At 39.4% G+C, this 19037-nt stretch overlaps 2 protein-coding genes across 3 annotated transcripts; both read right to left on the reverse strand.

The window, feature by feature from the left end:
• Nucleotides 1-205: 205 nt before the first annotated feature.
• LOC103994754 (uncharacterized) lies at nucleotides 206-9387 on the reverse strand. 2 transcript variants are annotated; one of them, XM_065079637.1, is made up of 9 exons: nucleotides 8820-9387; nucleotides 8669-8714; nucleotides 8496-8577; nucleotides 8351-8396; nucleotides 8167-8265; nucleotides 3765-3833; nucleotides 3340-3670; nucleotides 2271-2419; nucleotides 206-2197 (listed from the first exon to the last, which is right to left on the reverse strand). In XM_065079637.1, the coding sequence occupies exons 1-9, from the start codon at nucleotides 9324-9326 to the stop codon at nucleotides 749-751; spliced, it is 2778 nt and encodes a 925-aa protein (XP_064935709.1). In that variant the 5' UTR covers nucleotides 9327-9387; the 3' UTR covers nucleotides 206-748. The 2 variants fall into 2 exon arrangements, with proteins under 2 accessions (XP_064935709.1, XP_064935710.1); XM_065079638.1 differs by having other exon boundaries at nucleotides 206-2181; nucleotides 2258-2419.
• Nucleotides 9388-10350: 963 nt separating this feature from the next.
• On the reverse strand, nucleotides 10351-10953 carry LOC135680340 (glycine-rich cell wall structural protein 1-like). Its single transcript, XM_065194220.1, has one exon. It carries the CDS (start codon nucleotides 10951-10953, stop codon nucleotides 10351-10353), a length of 603 nt encoding a protein of 200 aa, XP_065050292.1.
• Nucleotides 10954-19037: the final 8084 nt, after the last annotated feature.

The raw sequence follows: 19037 nt of genomic DNA on the forward strand, positions 1-19037 counted from the left end.
GAGCCCTCAACCACTTTTGATGATTTTGGATTCAATAATTCATGATTTACTCTTTTTTCTTTGTTGTTTTACAATTCAAAATTTTCGAGAAGCTTATCATTTAATAAAAGAAAAATCATTTTCAATAAATATACTCGAGACTCTCATCATCGATCCAATAATACGGATATAAATATATAGAAAAATTAAATACCATGAAAAAAGATGATCACAATCATAATTTGGCTTCATTTCATTGGACAGAATCTAAAAAAGATTCTGCTACAGCTGTTAAACAGTAACGGAAGAAAGACCAGATCAACTGAATTGCCCAAAGTACATCTGCCCAATTCACTTGCTAATCCACTGCAAGAAGATATGTTGCCATGGTGGAAGCTAAAGATGAGAGTATCAGCAACCTGAAGCCATCATCCATTGTGGTCTATGAAGATACATAAATTCTCTAACCACATACTTGCAATCCACATAGGTCATCTGCTAGTCTGGTCTTCGGAATTACCTAATTCTTCCGTGACATGCCCGGCCATAACAAATGATTCAAGCAAAAGATCTGTTGCATTGAGCGATCACCACTCGATGTGTTTTCCCCTTCAAATATCTACCAAACTTCCTGCCACAAGCTTCATCCAGTATAGAGGAATTCCACATCGATTAACCTCTCCTTTTGCATGCATCAATTCACAATGGCTGGTTGCACAACATCAATAACTTTCTGCGTGGCGAATTTAACAGGACCAAACATGAAATGTCAAAGCTGCAAAGCCAAATCCGGCTGCTGAGAGTCCTTGAGAATCCCTGAAGAGTGCGGAACAGGAGATCCTGGGGGCTGGAAGCTAATGTTCAAGTCTGGAGGGCAAACGCTCTTAGGATGCCTGTTTTCTGTTTGTCGAAGCAGGCCTTGCTGTGGAGTCTGACCTTGAAATCTGGACATACCGGTTGCGCCTAGTTGTGGGAAGATGACCAGTCCTTTGTTACAAAACTGGGGTTCAGAACCAACCACCTGAATGGGCTGCCTAAAGGCTTGAGACATGGAAGTTGTGTTGGAATCATCAGAAACTCTGGAGGATACCTTTGGTGCTCTCGAAGTAGAACCGTAAAAATATGTAGAAGCAGATGCATTTGGACTGTCACGACCATTAACAGCATTAACTGACGTTTTAGATTGTGTGGAAGCTCCAATGGACATCCATGCTCCAGCTGCAGCAGCATCTGCAGTATTTGGACTTTCTCTACCAGTTGGTGGAACAGCTGATGGCAAAAATTTAGAAGAATCAACAGAATTGTTTGAAATGTTCGACTGGTTAAGCATCTCGATTGGCCAGCCCATTAGTCTTGACGGATGATTGAGGCCATACTCATGTAATGTCTGGTGTTCATCACCCACATTTCCTTTTTGATATTTGGAGGAAAATCCCATGGTATTTCCCAGAATGTTGCTGCTAGATCCACCCAAGACTTTCCCATTACTTGATTGACCAACAGGAACTCTTCCATCAGTTGTACTGCATGGCACCATTGCCACTGTTTGTTTTAGAGGTTCAGGCTGCCCAAGTTTTCTGTCTAATGAAATTCTCCCAGGAGGTTTAAAAGCGGCAACCCCTGTAAAGATTTCAGGCCTTTGTACAGATTGATCTACCAAACTACAACTTGAGGAAGATTGCTGATGTTCTCGGGCTTGTTCCAAAAAGGTACCACTAACCTTGGCAAGCTTAGAGGTCACTTGTTTGTTCTTCTGTTGTAATACAGCAGCATTTGGCCTTAGCTGAGTTTCAGAGATGAAGCTAGGCGACTGTTGCTTCACTTCTGTAAATCCACAAAGATTATTTCCCCCCGTCACAGGACCAGAACCTCTATTGTAAATTGTGGTGCCTAGCTTACTCTGGATACCATAATTTACTTCCCGACTATTTCCATTGGCTTTTTTACCCAATGCAGTTGCTTTATCCTTCAATGGCATCTTGGACTGCAGAGTTGTATTTGTATCTAGTTGCTGATGCTGTAGCTGGGGAATGTTCTCGAAAGAAAGAATAGGAGTTGGAAGTGGTTCATATTCTCCAACCCAACCAGAACCAAACTTAACACCAGAAGGCAATGCACTTTCAATTCTCTGTGAAGCAATTCTCCAGGCAATGGGCCCAAGATTACCAGCAAAACGAGCCAGGCTCCTTGCATACGAGTATTCTGCATCGAGTCCAACCTGATTCAGAAAATAAAAAATCAGATGGACACGGAAAAACGAAAGACATCAATAAGTAACCTTTGTTACATACAGGGACCAGCTTCCTTTGCTCGCCATCAAGAACATCACAAACCATGCCAGACACCTGTGGAGACTGTTCGTCACATACATTGTAACTAGCACGCCGATTTTCATCTCCCTCAAGTGACTTTTTCCCAAGCTTAGATGGAGAGCCTTTCACTAGAAGAGAAAACAAATTGATAGTAATAGATAAAATGTGAAATAATTCTTCTTAAAAAAGTCAATGATATAATACCCACTTGAATTTAGCCAGATATCACTATGCCCAACAGTTATTCCATTTGAACACTTGACCCACCTTTGGATGTTTACATCAGATAGACTATCCTAAGTTATGAAAAATTAAGTTACTTACAATGTCAATAAGGCACATATGTGGTGATCTGCGATCCTGTACTGCCATATTGAAGTTGTGAATACATAACTTCTAAACTGCACACCAATAAATACTGTGGCGACATGACACAAGACACAGTATCCCCATGGCCTTCACATGGTGTTAGTCTGGTATCCATTGGGCGGATGCAGAACCTGTAGGACTCCTACACTCATGTTGTGTTAGCACCACCCAAGTACCACATTATGGCCACACCGGCTTCCTTTTACATCATTATCAAAGTTCATTTCCTTTGTAATGGCTTTTGATGTTTTCATTTTAGGACCATCTTAGCCCTCTTCTTATAAAATATGAAGGGCATTCTCCTTGTAATCTAATATTTTAGTGTAAGGTGGGTAAAAAAACTGCCATGTATCTAATGAAAGAAATCTTGGGTGGATTTCAGGAAACAAAATGATTCACAGTTAAGTAAAATTATACTATATCACATGGGAACTCTATAGTAACCCAACAAAAAAACATGACTGATTAACATCGACCGAATCGATGTCATCATAGGAGCTATTGCAGGTTACCATCACTGTCTAGTCAATTCACAACTCTTTAAGGATTTTTAGCTACAGCAAGCGATCTTGGTTCTAGAACATCAGATACTTTCAAAAACATCTGAATCATTTAAATAAAGAGTGTAGAAGATCTTCTACCAATATCATAACCTATTGAAAGCCCCTAATTACCATACCTCTAAGGTCATCCACCTTCTCTGACTTACTCTCCCCGAGGGAAGAACTGCCATCAGCAAGACCATTGGAAGTGGTTGCAGGATCTACACCACTAGCTTCTGCTGTGCTCAACCCAGTACAGGGCTCACCTCCAGAAGCAATAGTTGTAGCAGAAGAGATATCAGACACAAAATTTTCTTGAGCAACTCTTGGCGGGCACATCTGTAGCAGTTTTTTCTCAATGGGATTGAAAACAGTCTTCTCTTCACATTTAGAATAAGTTTCCATGCATTTGCCCTCAATTCTTAGCTTCTGAAATTCTTTTCTTCCAATATCTTGCATAGACCGTGCCTTTTGGGGAGTAGGATAAGGATTATTAACAATGATTATGAAGAAGACCATATCTATCTATTTGTCTGAACAATACAGTAGGAGCTCCTAATACCTGTCTGAAGTATATTGTATCTGGTGCATTGTACTGCATGGCATTACTGCAAATCAAGAAGACATCATCCTGCATTTAATAATTAATCTCATAAGGAGACCATATAAGAAACAAAGTTTACAAGGATCAATTTTCTGAGAGAACGAAGAACTTGAATTTTCATTGTGAAAGTTAAAATATATGATAAACAAGTTTGGTCAGTAAGACGGACCGAAAACATGCTTCTAGATCTAAATTATCAGCTGTCCTAGTTGTGAAACAAATGATGAAGGGGAACCAAGTGATATAACAGAAGGAAAAGAAAGAGGAAGCAGGAAAGGGAAAAGAAAAAAGGAGGGTAGGGTGGAGGAGGGGGGGTTGGCTCCAGGAATCTCTCTAGGCTAGGTCAGCTTCTTAGACTACGTGGGAGAAGCATAAATTACAATTTTCTAGCTCTGTCAGCAACAGTTCCTTCACTAGTGTTGGATATATGCTGTATAATTATCTACGATTCTTCTGTGACACAGAATACATGGAAATTATGTATGACTCACCACTGTGGACATGAGCCCTTTCTCTGTGAGTACAAACATAAAACAATTATACAGTCTATCCAGTGTTTTGTGCAAACTTGCAAAATGTATAGTACATAACTGTTTGAAAGGATATAAGTATATATACAATTAGGGGTACCCAAGTGTAGATGTACTTAGGCCCATTTCTTTTCCTGATTACCTTTATTAAGGTTCACTATAAGAATATGGACTAGAGTTTAACAGAGGTTTATGCCATCACAAAGAACCTTTAAGTGTTTGTGCGATTTAGCAGAGGTTCACAAATGGACCCAGTCAATAACCTTTTTTAAACTGATTCAGAAGACATTAATAGAAGAATCGACAGCCATTATCCATCTAACCATCTTCTTTGGTGTTCAATCAGTAACCATGACTTCAATTCCAGAACCTCTAAATCTCTCTAATAAACCAAAGGTTAGTTGTAGTTGTCTATAACTGAAATCCTTTCATTGCTCTTTGGTGAAGTCACTAATTTGCACAAAATAGGGCTTACAGCTGTTAGTATTTGATTTTTCTTCTGCTTAATTCCTCTTGAACAATTCAATTTATGTGTTTGTTTATCCATTATTATAATCTGATAATTTATGCAAATTATTTATTTTCCAAATTTTGTTCCTCTGTATTCCATTTTGGTTTTTCTCTGATTGCACGAATTAGAAATAGCCTATTGGTTTTTTTTTTTTTAAATTACAGTATTGTGTAAGCCTATCTAGCCAAAATTGTCACTATCAATTGGAGAACTCACTTGACTCAACAAACTACTTATGTAAAAATTTATTTACGTATCACAGAAAGAATTTCAACACTAAAGCCCCAAAGAAAAATATATGTATGGTGGATGCACATTCATATTTGCATTTGACCCCAATCGAGTGATGTTAAATGAAGCTTTATAAGCAATAAATTATTAATTGATAAAAAGAGCAGCTAACAACCCAAAAAATTAGAAAAACAAAGAAATTATGTGATATCCCATATACAAGCTTATATGGCAATCAAAACCCAATAAAGAGTGTACTAAATAAAGAAACTTAAATATGAGTGGTGGCAAAGACAGCAGCTATAACAGCGCAAGGGACTAGTAAAAGTGGACGATGACGATAAGAAAAACAGGTGTGAAGTGCAGCACAATGACAAGAAAAGAAAGAAGCCATGTGCAGGTATAATGAAAAGTGCATGCAGTAGACATGATATGACGCTGCATTACATGCTTAAATTGTTAAGAAGTATAAATTATGGTAGCTTTTTTAACCTGCAATGCCACCTGGCTTACAGCATCTCTGGTGTTCTTTTATTGCTTTCCTATAAATCCTTCTAGGTTATCTCATTAGTTTAATTTTGGGCAAATAAGGATCCTATTGCTGAGAAGTGAACTCCCTCCAAGTTCTTTCCAAGGATGCTACACATATTCAATTAGTGTGCAGGACCATACACTCATTATGCATGTTAAAATGCAAAGTAGATGAGCAGTGATTTAAAAAGCGCTAGGCGCCAAGGTCCAAAAACGCCCAAGGCGCTAAGCGCTCGCCCAAACGCTCGTCCGAGCAAAGCGAGACGCTAAAATATAAAAATATATAATATAATTAATAAATATAATTATTTAAATAAAAAATATGCTATTAAATTAAGAAAATTGGGTACAAAATCACAATAAATAAATAAATCATAATAGTATATTTTTATTTTTTAAATAACAAATATAATATTAAATAAATAAAAATTAATAGTATTAAAATCAAAATAATATATTATTAATATAATAAATAAAAATACTATTATTAGTATACAGTTAGCGGTATACTGTTAATATAATGTTAACAGTATAGTGAGAAGAGTGTGAGAAGACCGAGGTTACTGAGGCAACGACAGTGGTAGCAGGCGACAGCCGTAGTTGGAGCGGGAGCGGCGACAACGGGAGTGACGAGCGACAGCGGGAATGGGAGCGCGAGCGACGAGCGGTAGAGGGAGCAACGAGTGACAACGGGAGCGGCGACAGCAGTAACGGCGAGCAGCGATTGTGGCAACAGCGAGTAACGACAGTAACGACGAGCAGCGACAGCGGCAGCAGCAGCAGAGAGCAGCGACAACGGAGAAGAAATCTTGGCAACAAAATCGCGAGTGTTAGGGTTGGGGAAGTCGGGGAAATCGCGAGAGGGAGCCTGATATCGGTGATTTAGTTGGTTCGATTGAACCAACTAAAGCATTGGAGACCAACCAAACCTAAAAATCTGGTTTGGTCGCCTAGTTTAACCTAGGCGCTCACTCGAAGCGCTCGACGCCTGGGCTCGAGCGAGCGCCTAGGCGGCACCTCTTTGAAGCGAGGCGCCTGGACATGAAGCGAGGCGCTCGGGCCTCACCTCACCCAAGCGCCTATTGAAATCACTTGTAGATGAGTAAAATTACAATTGACGCACTAAGATTATTGATATAATTATGCTTAAACAACTCCAGCATAAATTGCTGTCTACATTAATACAACCTGATAAGGCCAAGACTAAGAACAACCGCCTTTATCACATCCAAGTTCAGAATTCAAATGGGGAAACAAGTGCTGTTTGTTGGTAGATCATGTAAACTAGACACTATACTACCTAAACCCAAAAATGTAATATTTAGTACTACATATTAAACAAGCGATAAGCATGAGAATGTGGAAGATATGATGTAAAACAAGTGACAATTAGTAACAAAAGCAATCTACTCAGGTTGACAATCTGAAATGCATCTACGAAAGTAAATTTAAATAATAAATCTTATTTGGATAAAATTAGATAGCCCTGTAGTTTAAGAAACAAAAATATGGAACCTAGAAATTTAGATGAAATTATCATACGGACAAAGGCAATGTGTTTTAAAGGGGGAAAATGTCCCCAAAAGTGCATTTCATATGTTCTGTTTCAAGAAGCTAAGTCCATGTTCAGAAAAAGAAGATATCTGAGATAGCTTCAAAAAATATGTTTGCAGCTCAAATCACTTGTATTATGGTTCCACCTAACTAGCCTTGCCATGTCAAGGTTGAACGTCTATCATAACTATCATTCATTGAATGAGTTCACATAAAGCTTTACCAATGGTCTGATTCTGGTCATGTATAGTCAATCTGCATATTTATGGTAGGACAAACATGCATATTGGGCTGTACTGCAACATGTAACAATCAAGCAACCTCATTTTATTATATTAAATGCATAACAAGCAAGCATAAAGCGTAATCTTAGTATGGGCAAAGGGCAATTTTTTTTTGCTTGTAAGGAAGTAGGCAAAGGTATGTGTGGTTCTGAAGAAAGTGCCTACTTCCTTACATTTGTGAGAAATATAGATGCTGCAAACTGTAAATATGGAGCTACAAAAGAGATGAAAGGACTAGATTTGATTTTTGAAGGGGGTTTTTTCCAAAGCCAAAAAACTGCTGTTAAATGTAGGATTTGCATATCCACACTATCTATATTTCCCATAATCAAATACACCATTGAAAAAATTAAAATGAATAGGGTTATTGTCAGTAAAAGAAAAGGATGATTACACTAGGTGCTTTGCCTTGATAGCTAGTCAAAAATCAACAATACATTAGCACAAACTTGGAAAAGATAACATAATAGGTTGTCCAACATCAAGTTGTTCTCAAACTTTTCACATAAATCCTGATGATTAGGCTGGGTTCATTGCAACAAAACAAATGGAAACTTCATTAATAATTTTATTATGAGTTTCTTCTCACTCCTACCTTCTCAAGGAACTAAATAGTTTCCAGCTATTCACAAAGTAATTTGCTGCTTAAATAAGCATCTAAATTATGTGGAATACGAAATATAAATTTGCAATAGCAGTAATCAAAGTGGAAGGGTTACCTCAAATTGTTCAAAAGAACGATAGGCTTCGGTTGCCAGCTTCTTCCTTACAGTCCCAAAGTCCATCGGATGCTCAATCACATCATAATAATCAGGAAGCTGAAACAAAACAAGCATTGTAATAAGGTTGAACAAAGCCCACCATCTTTCCTCTAATTTTTCGAAGTATCAAGTATAAACAAACCTCTTCAGGATCCACTGGCTCCGCAAACACTCCATATGTGTCCTTCCTGACACACCAAAATCATAGAATTCAATAGGAACACAATGCCACTTAAGCAATTACAACGGGAAAAAAAAAAAACTGTTCTCCATATAGAGCAATTTACTTCTGAATCTTGTCAAGAACGGCCTCCAGTAATTTCCTCTCGGGCAAACACGTTCCTGCCACCTGAGAACTAGTGGACACCCCTGAAGACAAGAAGCTTACACCATCAATTTTAAAGAGGATACTTTGCTCGAACATTATCACAAAACAACGAAGAACTACGTAGAATCTAACCTGTAGCAGACCCCTTCAAACTCTGAAGAAGAATTATCTTCCCCGTCTGCAAGAATAAAGAGTCAGTAAATATTATCAACATGTGGAACGAAATGGAATTAGAGGGAACAAAGAAGCAGTGTGTAGGAACAACTTGAACTGTACATTGTACCTCTCGGTCACCAGATCCACCAGAACGAACACCATCATCACATCCGTCTAATCGCCGCTTCTTCGGCGGCTTCATTGTCTCCCCCTCCGCCTCCTCGTCCTCTTCATCATCATCATCCACATACGAAGAAAACGAAGCCAACGACGAAAAGGACGATGCGGGCACCACTGGCGCACCCCTCCGAGGCCTCTCCTCCTCCGTTGTGGCGGTGGTCGGGCCAGCAGGAGGCAACTTGAGTATGAGATTTAGCTTCCGCCTCTTCCCCTTCCCTTCCTGCTCCTCCATCACCTCCTCCTCCTCCTCCTCCTCCTCCTCCTCCTCTTCATCCAAGTAGTCGTCGAAGTCGGCGAAATCGTCTAGGAGGGTACGGCGGCGCCGTGGGCGGAGAGTCCGGCGGGGAGCCGTCGACGGCCGTGGAGGCGAAGGAGGAGAGTAGTGAAGGTGGCCGCCCTCCCGCTTCTTCCGCGGCCGGCCCCTCTTCTTCTTCGTCGCCGCCGCCGCCGTCATCGCTCGCCTTTTTCCCTTTATTTTTTGTTTTTTGTTTTTTTTTTTCTGTTCCGCCCTTTCCCAAGTCGTCTACAATTATATATTCACTAAGCGATGCTGTTCGTTTACGTCCAAACCGTACCCCCCACATCCACCCTCCTCTGACTTGAGAACGGAGCCCTTGTGGGACGCACCGTGAGTCCATCGCTGCCTGATTGGAGACAGGTATCGTACACGGGTAATCGATAGTTTTTGTTTTATTATTATTATTATTATGATCATTATGTTGGTAACTCTTGCTGACTTTGTGCTTGCATTTATCATCCGTTGTTTATTTATTAGATACAGATTTTAGATCAATTGATACTTAAAATTTGTTCTTATTTTTTCTTTTTTGAGGCATATAGATATATTGTGGATGTTGAGAAAGGGTAGAATCAGAGGATGGGTTTGCCACAGAAGAGTTGATACGGTGTGTGGGGTCGCTGCTTGCTGCAGTTGTTGAGCACAGTGAGGAGCTACTCCTACTGCTAGTAGACTTGGGGATTAGTCTTGCATGATGAGAATCTTAGTACGATAAAAATGTGGTCCATACTGAAACGAAAGGGTAGGAAAAATTGTATCTTTAACATGATGTAGAGTATATATAAATGTCGCACACTTGTTTCTACAGCAGCTCTCAATTATGATTCGTACGTATCCAATCGATGGCTCAGATGGGTAGCATACAAGTCTACAGTGACGGTAGAAGAAGTACAACAGAGAAATGACGCCAACTCTGACATACTCTCTAACTCGGTCATGAAACCAAGAAACATTACTGTGCACAAAGTTTTGACGGAACACTACTCTCGTGTGGTTCTGTAAAATGGAAAAAATACATCATTTAATCTAATGTAAATGCTGCAAACACAATCATAAGAGCTCGTTTGATTTCTTTTGGAGGTCATTGACATGCAAATATGTTTGCATCCTCTACGATTATAGCTTCAAAAACTTATCTAATCCCTGACGTCACGGGGAGTACTGGAACATCGAGACGTGATCAACCTCGACCACCGCCGCCGCCGCCGTTACCTCCTGCTTCGGCTCCTCCAGCCGAGGCATCTCCGTCGCCTCCACCACTTCCGCCGCTACCACTTGCACTTCCATGACCGTCCCCGCTAGCCACCACCCCTCCGGCACTTCCCACTCCGCCACCACCTCCCGACGCTCCACCGCCACTCCCCGCACCTCCTCCGGCACCGCCTCCGACGCTCACGCTCACACCACCAGGCCCGACACTAACTCCAACTCCGCCGCCACCTCCGCCACCGACGCTGACGCTGCCGTTGTTCGCACTAGCGGCACCGCCTCCGCCGACCCCCACTGCGACGTTCGCTCCGCCTTTCCCTATGTGGATGCCGACCCCAACACCGATCCCTCCGCCAACGCTAGCTCCCCCGCCACGTGAAGTGCCAGCTCCGCCACCAGCTCCTCCACCGATAGTGATGTCAGTACCAGAGCTGTTATGGCTCACACTGATACCAAACCCACTGCCGCTGCCGCCGGTTTTTAGCGAGAAACGCTTGTTCTCAGCCAAAGCGCTATTATCATCAAGCAGAATTCTCGCACAGGCAAGTGAGGGAAGAATTAAGATCGGCAACATTGCGTGCGTTAGAAACAGAAGAAAGGAGCATGGCATCGTCACGGATGCAGCAGTAGTAGAAGTAATCATTGTGATGCTGTAGTGAGATGAGTTCTAACTCAAAGTGAGCTCTATACAAGGAGAGAGAAATCAATGGGATCACATTCCTATCTTACGGCTGGTGAGTGACCTTGTGGGCTGCCATCGGACTTCGAAGGGCCGCCAATGGCGAGGGTGGTGATCGGGGTTGTCACACACCTAACGTACCGTATGATATCTCGGCGTTGACCAGTACACAGGCCTCCGTTCACCATGTTTGAGTCGATGTCTCTTTCTTTTCGGTGGGGATTGCGGAGGTCAAATTGATCCTGTTTAATTCCACAGCTAAGACTTTGCCACCACTATCACATTGACTCCTTCGCTACTGAGGTCCTGGTAAAAATCGTGGACCAAGTTCTTATTCTTGTCTTCGCCTACTCTCGGGTGCAGTAGTTCTATCTGTACTGCTCATACCAAGCATCTTCTGATTTATCAATGTGTATCCATCAGCTGAGCTGATCATAACTAAAAGTAAATGTTGTTTCATGTCATATGTGTTTGTATGTATATATGAGTTTTTCTCAATAATTTTGTCCTGTGTTGCACACCTAAAGATGAAGGACGTTCCATGGTGTCAATGGTTTACACTAATCTCGGCTCTACTTGGAACACACGTTCTGCTGTTGTTTGTTAACATTGTCCATAGATTTGTAGCCGTTCTGAACACGAAAGCTACAGTTGATTACGTTGGGACGATATCAATGGTAAGTGGGTTTCGAGGAACAGTTAGCTTGAGTCAGCCGAGAGCTACTTTTAAGCGTAAAGTAGGAAAGAACACAGTTTGACGCTAAAGAAGCTGGCATATACCTCTTCTCTCTATTAGACTTCACGCTGGATGGGAGTAGGCCGAAAAGGAAGATACTATTCCCATGGAAAGAGGCTTCCCAAGTCAAAGCAAATAAGAACAGAGATTTTACTGTGTTTGGTGATCTAGCACTCTAGAGAACTTTTCTTTGCGGAGAGGAAACTAATAGAATCACAAACATTAGGAACCGCATTTTCTTGAGAAGTCGCTGATAGTATGGCGAGGAGGCACTAATACATGCAAGCACATGTTCCTTCACATCTTCTGTAGGGACAACATCCACTAGGAGGTCAAAAACATAGGTCCTCGTGATGGCTGCAGCAGTGTCGCTCTTCCGCAAGATGCTTCGCTTGTTCTCCTCAGCATGGGTCCATGAATTATACATCAGTTCAAGAATAAACGTCTCATATTTCTGTTCATGACCTCTTTTATCCGCGCCACTCTGGTTTTTGAGATTAGAGTCTGCAGCAATCTCCTGTTATTGGCTTGCCTAAAACATGTGTGTCTGGATGCAGTTGATTCATCTGCTGCTGCCGAATGCTGTGATAGGGGAGAAGGTGCTGAGTTGGTTGTACATGGAAGCTGCAGGAGCAGTCAGCTGGCTGGATGAAGGTGGGAAGCAGGCGACCATCATTTGATTAGCTTGATATGGCAAGCCAACATATGGTAATTGGACAGCACCATTCACTGCTTGCTGCCCCTGCTCTGGGACCTCCTTATCGACCTGCACCAGTAAAATCCTACTTCCTTCTCATGTTTCTCATGAAGAAAGAAACATGAGAAGGAAGAAGAAAACATTTAATTAGAATTATGACTTTTCTTGTTCCGATAGAAAAGCATTTTCTATGGGGGATGGTGGGAATGGAGTAGCCGCAAATGCAGCTTTCCCTCAACATTTCATGGAACACAAGCGACAAACCGACACCCTTGCTTAAGGCATAGAGAAAGGAGCATGTTCTTGGACAAAGGGACACGATGACGAACAGTAGATTGCAACTAAAGCTCAAGCAACCCTGGTTATAGCACAAAAGGATGAGCAAGTAAGCTTAAGTTTGACCAGATGTTCCGGACCATAAGAGGCTATTACATTGCCCTCTGCAGATTTTAGTCCAGATACAGATACAGTACAAAGTCTCGAGTCACTCTACGTGTTTGACCATTTTTCACACAAGATGCAGAATCCTTGGAGCATGCAATAGAAAATGACCGATTATGCTACTGGTAAAAGGTTTACAACTTTACATATTGTATTTAAAAAATATTATTTTTATCATACTAATTATCATGGGCTGAGCTAGTTTTACGTAAATCGTATGGCACCCTTGCTTATCTATGCGTAAAGGATCGACCTCCTTAAAATATTTTATGAGTGATATGAAGCATTTAACTTGGGATCCCACAAGTAGATACTTTAGTAAACACTTGATAGGTAATGCAAATTATAAATATAGTCTTGGTAAACTTTGAACGTCTTGCGACAAAAGGTCCAAGGTGATCAATAATGACTAACAATCCCCATAAGTATTCACATGACACTACTGTGAAATAGATAGTTAACTAATTCTGAATAATATCCTAAAGAACCATCTAATCATATGTCACCCAGGTAATTCCAAGGTGTTGTACTGACCAACACTCCATACTACTCTATGGAACTAGAAAACTCCCAAAATAACTATTTAGATAGCTTATTTTTGGTAATTTTGCATCTGCACAATGACTACACGTAACCTACGTTTATAGGATTGAAACAATCACAAAAACTAACCAAAATGGGATTGACTAGCCTACTGTAAACCCTTTATATACTATACAAAGCATAAATAAGCCGAAAGACTTAAGCATACATAAACATTATAGCAAACATCTTTTGTACAAATTTGTTTGTAACATTCTCCTCCACTTATTCATTCGATATTCTCGTCAAAGCCTTGCAAGTGTGCATCTTCTTGCTTTTGCTTAATTTTTAATGTTCTGCTTTGGCTACAATGTACCTCCCTTAATTTCTAACTATTTTCGTCACTATTATTAAAAAGTCAAACTTTAATTTACTAATTGCTTCAACTTACTTGTGACTCTGACTCTAGTGTAGGGTTGGTTGTGTTATGCTGAATTTTGTTGGTTCCTATAGATCCCTCAAATGAAAGAAAAAATCCTCTTTATTGTATGCTAATCTCTCAAACATCTCGTGTTGTTTGAACTGAGTGGATGCTTATTCTATCTTTAATAAACATCACCTCATAGACTTTAAAGTTATTGAGATCTTTCCTCCGTAAAATTTGGTCATCAATTCCTTTTCTATTTAGTTGACACCTCTAAGTATATTCACATCACTTGCACTTTAGATTGATATTCTATTTAGAAATGAAGCAAATAATCTATTTTTAGTAGAATCAATCATCATTAGTGATTATTTAACAACTATAGTCTTTCACTATGTTTCTTTAAAAAATCTTTGAATTTGTACAAAGCTCTTCTACTAGATAAATAAAAGAATTAGAATACTCGATTTCACTTATTCTCTTAAGAGTTTGGAAGACAAAGGTTACTTGACTTCACTCGCCTTCCCAAGAGTTGTACTTCATGCATAAAGATGGTTACTAGCCTTTATCTACTCTTTGCTCAAACTTTTGAAGCCCTTGAAGTATTTGAACTTTTTACAATGAGTTGGCTACTACAATTTACCTCATATCATCAAAACTTTTTTAATACAAGAAGTTTTGCTAAAAAAAGTAAAATTTTATCCCAATTTGGAGAAAGTCTCCAATACTTTTGGTCACCTTTGGGATTATACCATCTTTTTTCATCATTTTTGTCATCTACTCCTTTGAGGTGAAAAGATACAACACTATATATTATCTTCTTTGTTCCTTGGTTAAGTACTTCTACGTCAACTCGAAGCCTCCCACTTTTTAGCTATCTTGATGAGAAGCCCGTCAACACCAGTCTTATGAAATTCCCTAGCCATTGCCTCTACATTCTTTACCTCCTTGGCCCTCTTTTACAATCATGCACTTTCTTTTTATAAGAGCAAGGAATCGATGACTTTATGAAAGTCTTGCTGGTGGTACCATAGCATTATCATACCCATGGCTATACTATATGTTGCTTCATGTATGTGTCAATTTCTTTATGATAGGTAGATCCGTCTTTTCTATACTATAACACTCTTCTGATTCCACCTCCATCCTAACTGACACTTAGTTTCAGGTAGCTAAGTCCATGTGGACTCATCGTTGCTTTCTCGTCCCTTTCGATCATCTACTTCAACACCTCTATGTTCTTCAAGTAATTAACCTTAATCGATGGAAAGATATGCCACAACTCATATGCATGGCCTTTGGCATCATATTGTAGGTCTTATGTTGATTTTATTCTCCTTTGCATCCTTAGTAGTAATGTTCACTCACTCGACCTTATCTTTTAACTTACTGGGTTTCCTCAAGTAAATATAAGCTCTAGAGTAGTTCAACACTCCAACCATCCTGATTATACCTTTATATGATCAAGTTTCCTTATAGAACTCACTAGTACTTGCATCAGAAATTTCTCTTGATGGTATACAACCCTTATATGCTAATGACTAAAGTCTTTATCCGATGCAAATTTAGTGCACTCATGGAAGACCTGCCTCTACAATATCATGGTATTCACCTTGAATCTATAGCCCTTTTTGTCATCGTGTTGTTCATCGAAGTGGAGCTCCCGACCATACCTCCATATGATCAAATCACTCATAGGACTTCTTTCATGTGTGTTGCATTATCTCAAACTATTCCACTATAATTTGTTATATCATGTCGCCTTTTAGTGATATCCCTATTATATTATGATCTTTGTGAGATGAAATCAAAATACAACTCTCAATGTGTAGCCTTTGCCAGCATATCGCAATGTCTCTGTCACATCCGATTGCGTTCACTCTTTTGACAATCGATCTTCATCCACTCGCTCTCGAGTCATACATAGGCAAAATATAGCTCTAAGGTACTCCATCACCCAAGAGCTATCATAATCCATCAACTTTACTAAACTTGGTGCGTCATTATCTCGATCATGGGTCCTACTCTTAGTACAATCTCCACTATACATAGCCTCTTTTGTGGTAACTTGAATGTCAGTAGTATGATATATTTTTCAAGAGTACCCACCTTCTCATCATCTTATAATGTGTCAAAGTCTTTTAACCCTAATTTAGCCTTCGTAAGTTGAGTCACCTTAGTCACTCTGTCAATTGTTTCATCAAGATAAGGTACATGTGCCTCGAAGCTCCCTTTGACTTTGACACCATACAAGATGAGTTTATTCTATCAAAACAAGGGACCCATGGAACAACATGATATCACTCTTATCTCTATAAGAATTCATGTCCTGGACTTTTATCTAAGAAAGCTTTGCACTTTCAGTTCATGTTTCGTCTTATATGTCAACTCCTTTTATACGACTTGGGCACTACATCAAGTTCCACCCAAGTTAGTCCACTCTTTAATTTGCATTAAGTTGATGGTGGCCCTCAAACTCACCATTTCATAGGTCAAACCTTTGTTGAGTCTGATCTTCATATCGACTCTAAGTATGCCATCGTTTTGTGTTATATAAAATCTCTCCCCCACTTGATTATGTAATGCATCAGTATTATCTTGCACGAGATCATACGACGACTCCTTGTCACTCACTTAGTCTATTGAGCTTTATGAAGCTATCATTTTAAGATACCCCCTTAATATATGTGATTTGTTATACATGATTCTTCCTATAGAGAATAGAGACTTATCCCTCCTAGATAACTATCTCATTGGAGCACCTTTTCTTTTTGCATCTTTTTCTTTAGAAGTTTTGGAGACTACTTGATACCGGGGAGGGTAAAAATGCAGAATGGATTTTGAAAGAACACCGATAGAGCAATTGTTCAGATAGAAAATGTCATAGAAGGTAAGGAACGAACTCTTGAAGAAACTTCGGTAAAACGAAAAATAGTTCACCACCAAGTTTAAAATCAAAAGGGATACAGAAGATCACCACCCTAACGATAATAAACAAGAATACAGAACTGAAAGCAAAAGACTTACTACTCAAGGACGCACCCAAGAGATATAGAGTTCAAAAGAGCACTCCAAGAGAGCTTATGCCAATATCCTTATTTTCTAAAGTCCTTTCTAAGCCCTAAACCCCAAAATAAATACTAGTGCATGAAACAACCCTTCATGCATAGGGAATTTTAAAATTAAGTGCTTTACAACTGCCAACCAACTCTATTAATGTATTCCTTAGCCATGAAGAAAAGCACCATGATACAGCTTTACAGCTACCAACTCCATTAATGTATTCCTTTGTGCAGGGAATATGCTGATGAGCTGTCTTATCTGAGTAGATTGAGTTGAAGATTATGTGGTAATATTATTGGCTAAAAAAAATATCATATTATCAACATGGTCCATATGAATAGATTGTAGCAAATTAAACACTCCCGTGTCAATCTCCCTTGGTTGAAAAAGACATGTTCTCAAGTCCTTGTTTGTTTCGTCATCATGATTATAAAAAGGACTTAAATCAACCACATTAAATATTGGGGATACTCCGTAATCTTTATGTATTTCAATCTCATAAGCATTTTTGCCAATTCTCTTAAGCACCTTGAATGGACCATCAGCCTTTGGTTTTAGTTTTTCAAATTTGCCCGGCGGAAACCTCTCCTTCTTTAGATGAATCTAAACTAAATCACCTGCATTAAACTCCACATGTTTTCTGTGTTTGTTAGTAGCTTGCATGTACCTCTCATTTTGTTTCTCAATGGTTGCTTTCACACCCTCATGCAGCTTCTTTATCTGCTTAGCTCTTTCATCAGCATCTCCACTAAATTGCTTTGTTGTAGAATGAGGGATTAAGTCCAAAGGACCAGTAGGATTAGTACCATAAACTACCTCAAAAGGACTCTTACCAATACTATGATATATAGAACAATTGTAGGCAAACTCAATTTGTGGAAGAATGACATCCCACTGCTTAATATTCTTGCCAACATAGCTTCTAAGCAAATTTCCCAAGCTTCTGTTTGTTACCTCAGTTTGCTCATCGGTTTGTGGATGATGCGAGCTGTTGAAATTCAAAGAAGTACCCAGCTTCCTCCAAAGAGTTCTCCAAAAATGACTAACAAATTTTGAATCTCGATCAGACACCATAGTTCTTGGAATACCATACAATTTAACAATATCCTTAAAATATAAATCAGCAATATGAGATGCATCATTCGATTTATTGCATGGAACAAAGTGAGACATTTTTGAAAATCTGTCAACAATAACCATGATAGAATCCTTATTCCTTTGAGTTCTTGGCAGTCCCAAAATAAAATCAAGACTCACATCCTCCCATGGAGCATTTGGCATAGACAATGAAGTGTACAAACCAGAATTTTGACTTCTTGTTTTTGCCAAATGACACAATCGGCATTGCTTCACATGTTTATCCACATCTCTGAACATTTTAGGTCAGTAGAAATTTGATTGAACAAGAGCTAGTCTTGTCCCTACCGAAATGTCCTCCTAGAACACCACCATGAGCTTCAGCTAGAATTACTTGTCTCAAAGAACAAGATGGAATACACAAAACATTAGCTCGAAAAAGAAAACCATCAAAGATAAAAAAATTATTGAAAGGAACCTGATTTATAATTCTTCCATATCGAGCCGAAATCCACATCATTCTCATATAGATCTTTGAATGTTTCAAATCCAACCACTTTGACTTCCATTGCTGATAATAAAGAATGCTTTCTGCTCAATGTGTTAGCAATTACATTTTAAACACCAGATTTATGCTTGATTGTAAAGTTATAAGATTGTAAAAACTCCACCCAAGTTGCATGCCTCTTGTTTAGCTTATGCTGGTGATTAATGAACTTTAATGCCTCATGATCAGAATATAGAACAAATGGCTTGACAAGAAGATATTGACTTCAATGAGATAAAGCTCGATAAATCGCATAAAGCTCCTTATCATAAGTAGAGTATTTCTTTCTTGTATCATTCAGCTTTTCACTAGAAAATGCAATGGGCTTTCCGTCTTGGCTCAAAACAGCACCAATTCCCACATTAGATGCATCACATTCAACTTTAAACACATTATCAAAATTTGGTAGAACTAAGATAGGAGCTTCGGTCACCTTTCTTTTCAAAAGCTCAAAAGCATCATTAGCTTCACT

This window comes from Musa acuminata, chromosome BXJ1-8 (genome assembly GCF_036884655.1).
Source record: "Musa acuminata AAA Group cultivar baxijiao chromosome BXJ1-8, Cavendish_Baxijiao_AAA, whole genome shotgun sequence".
Classification (NCBI taxonomy): domain Eukaryota; kingdom Viridiplantae; phylum Streptophyta; class Magnoliopsida; order Zingiberales; family Musaceae; genus Musa; species Musa acuminata.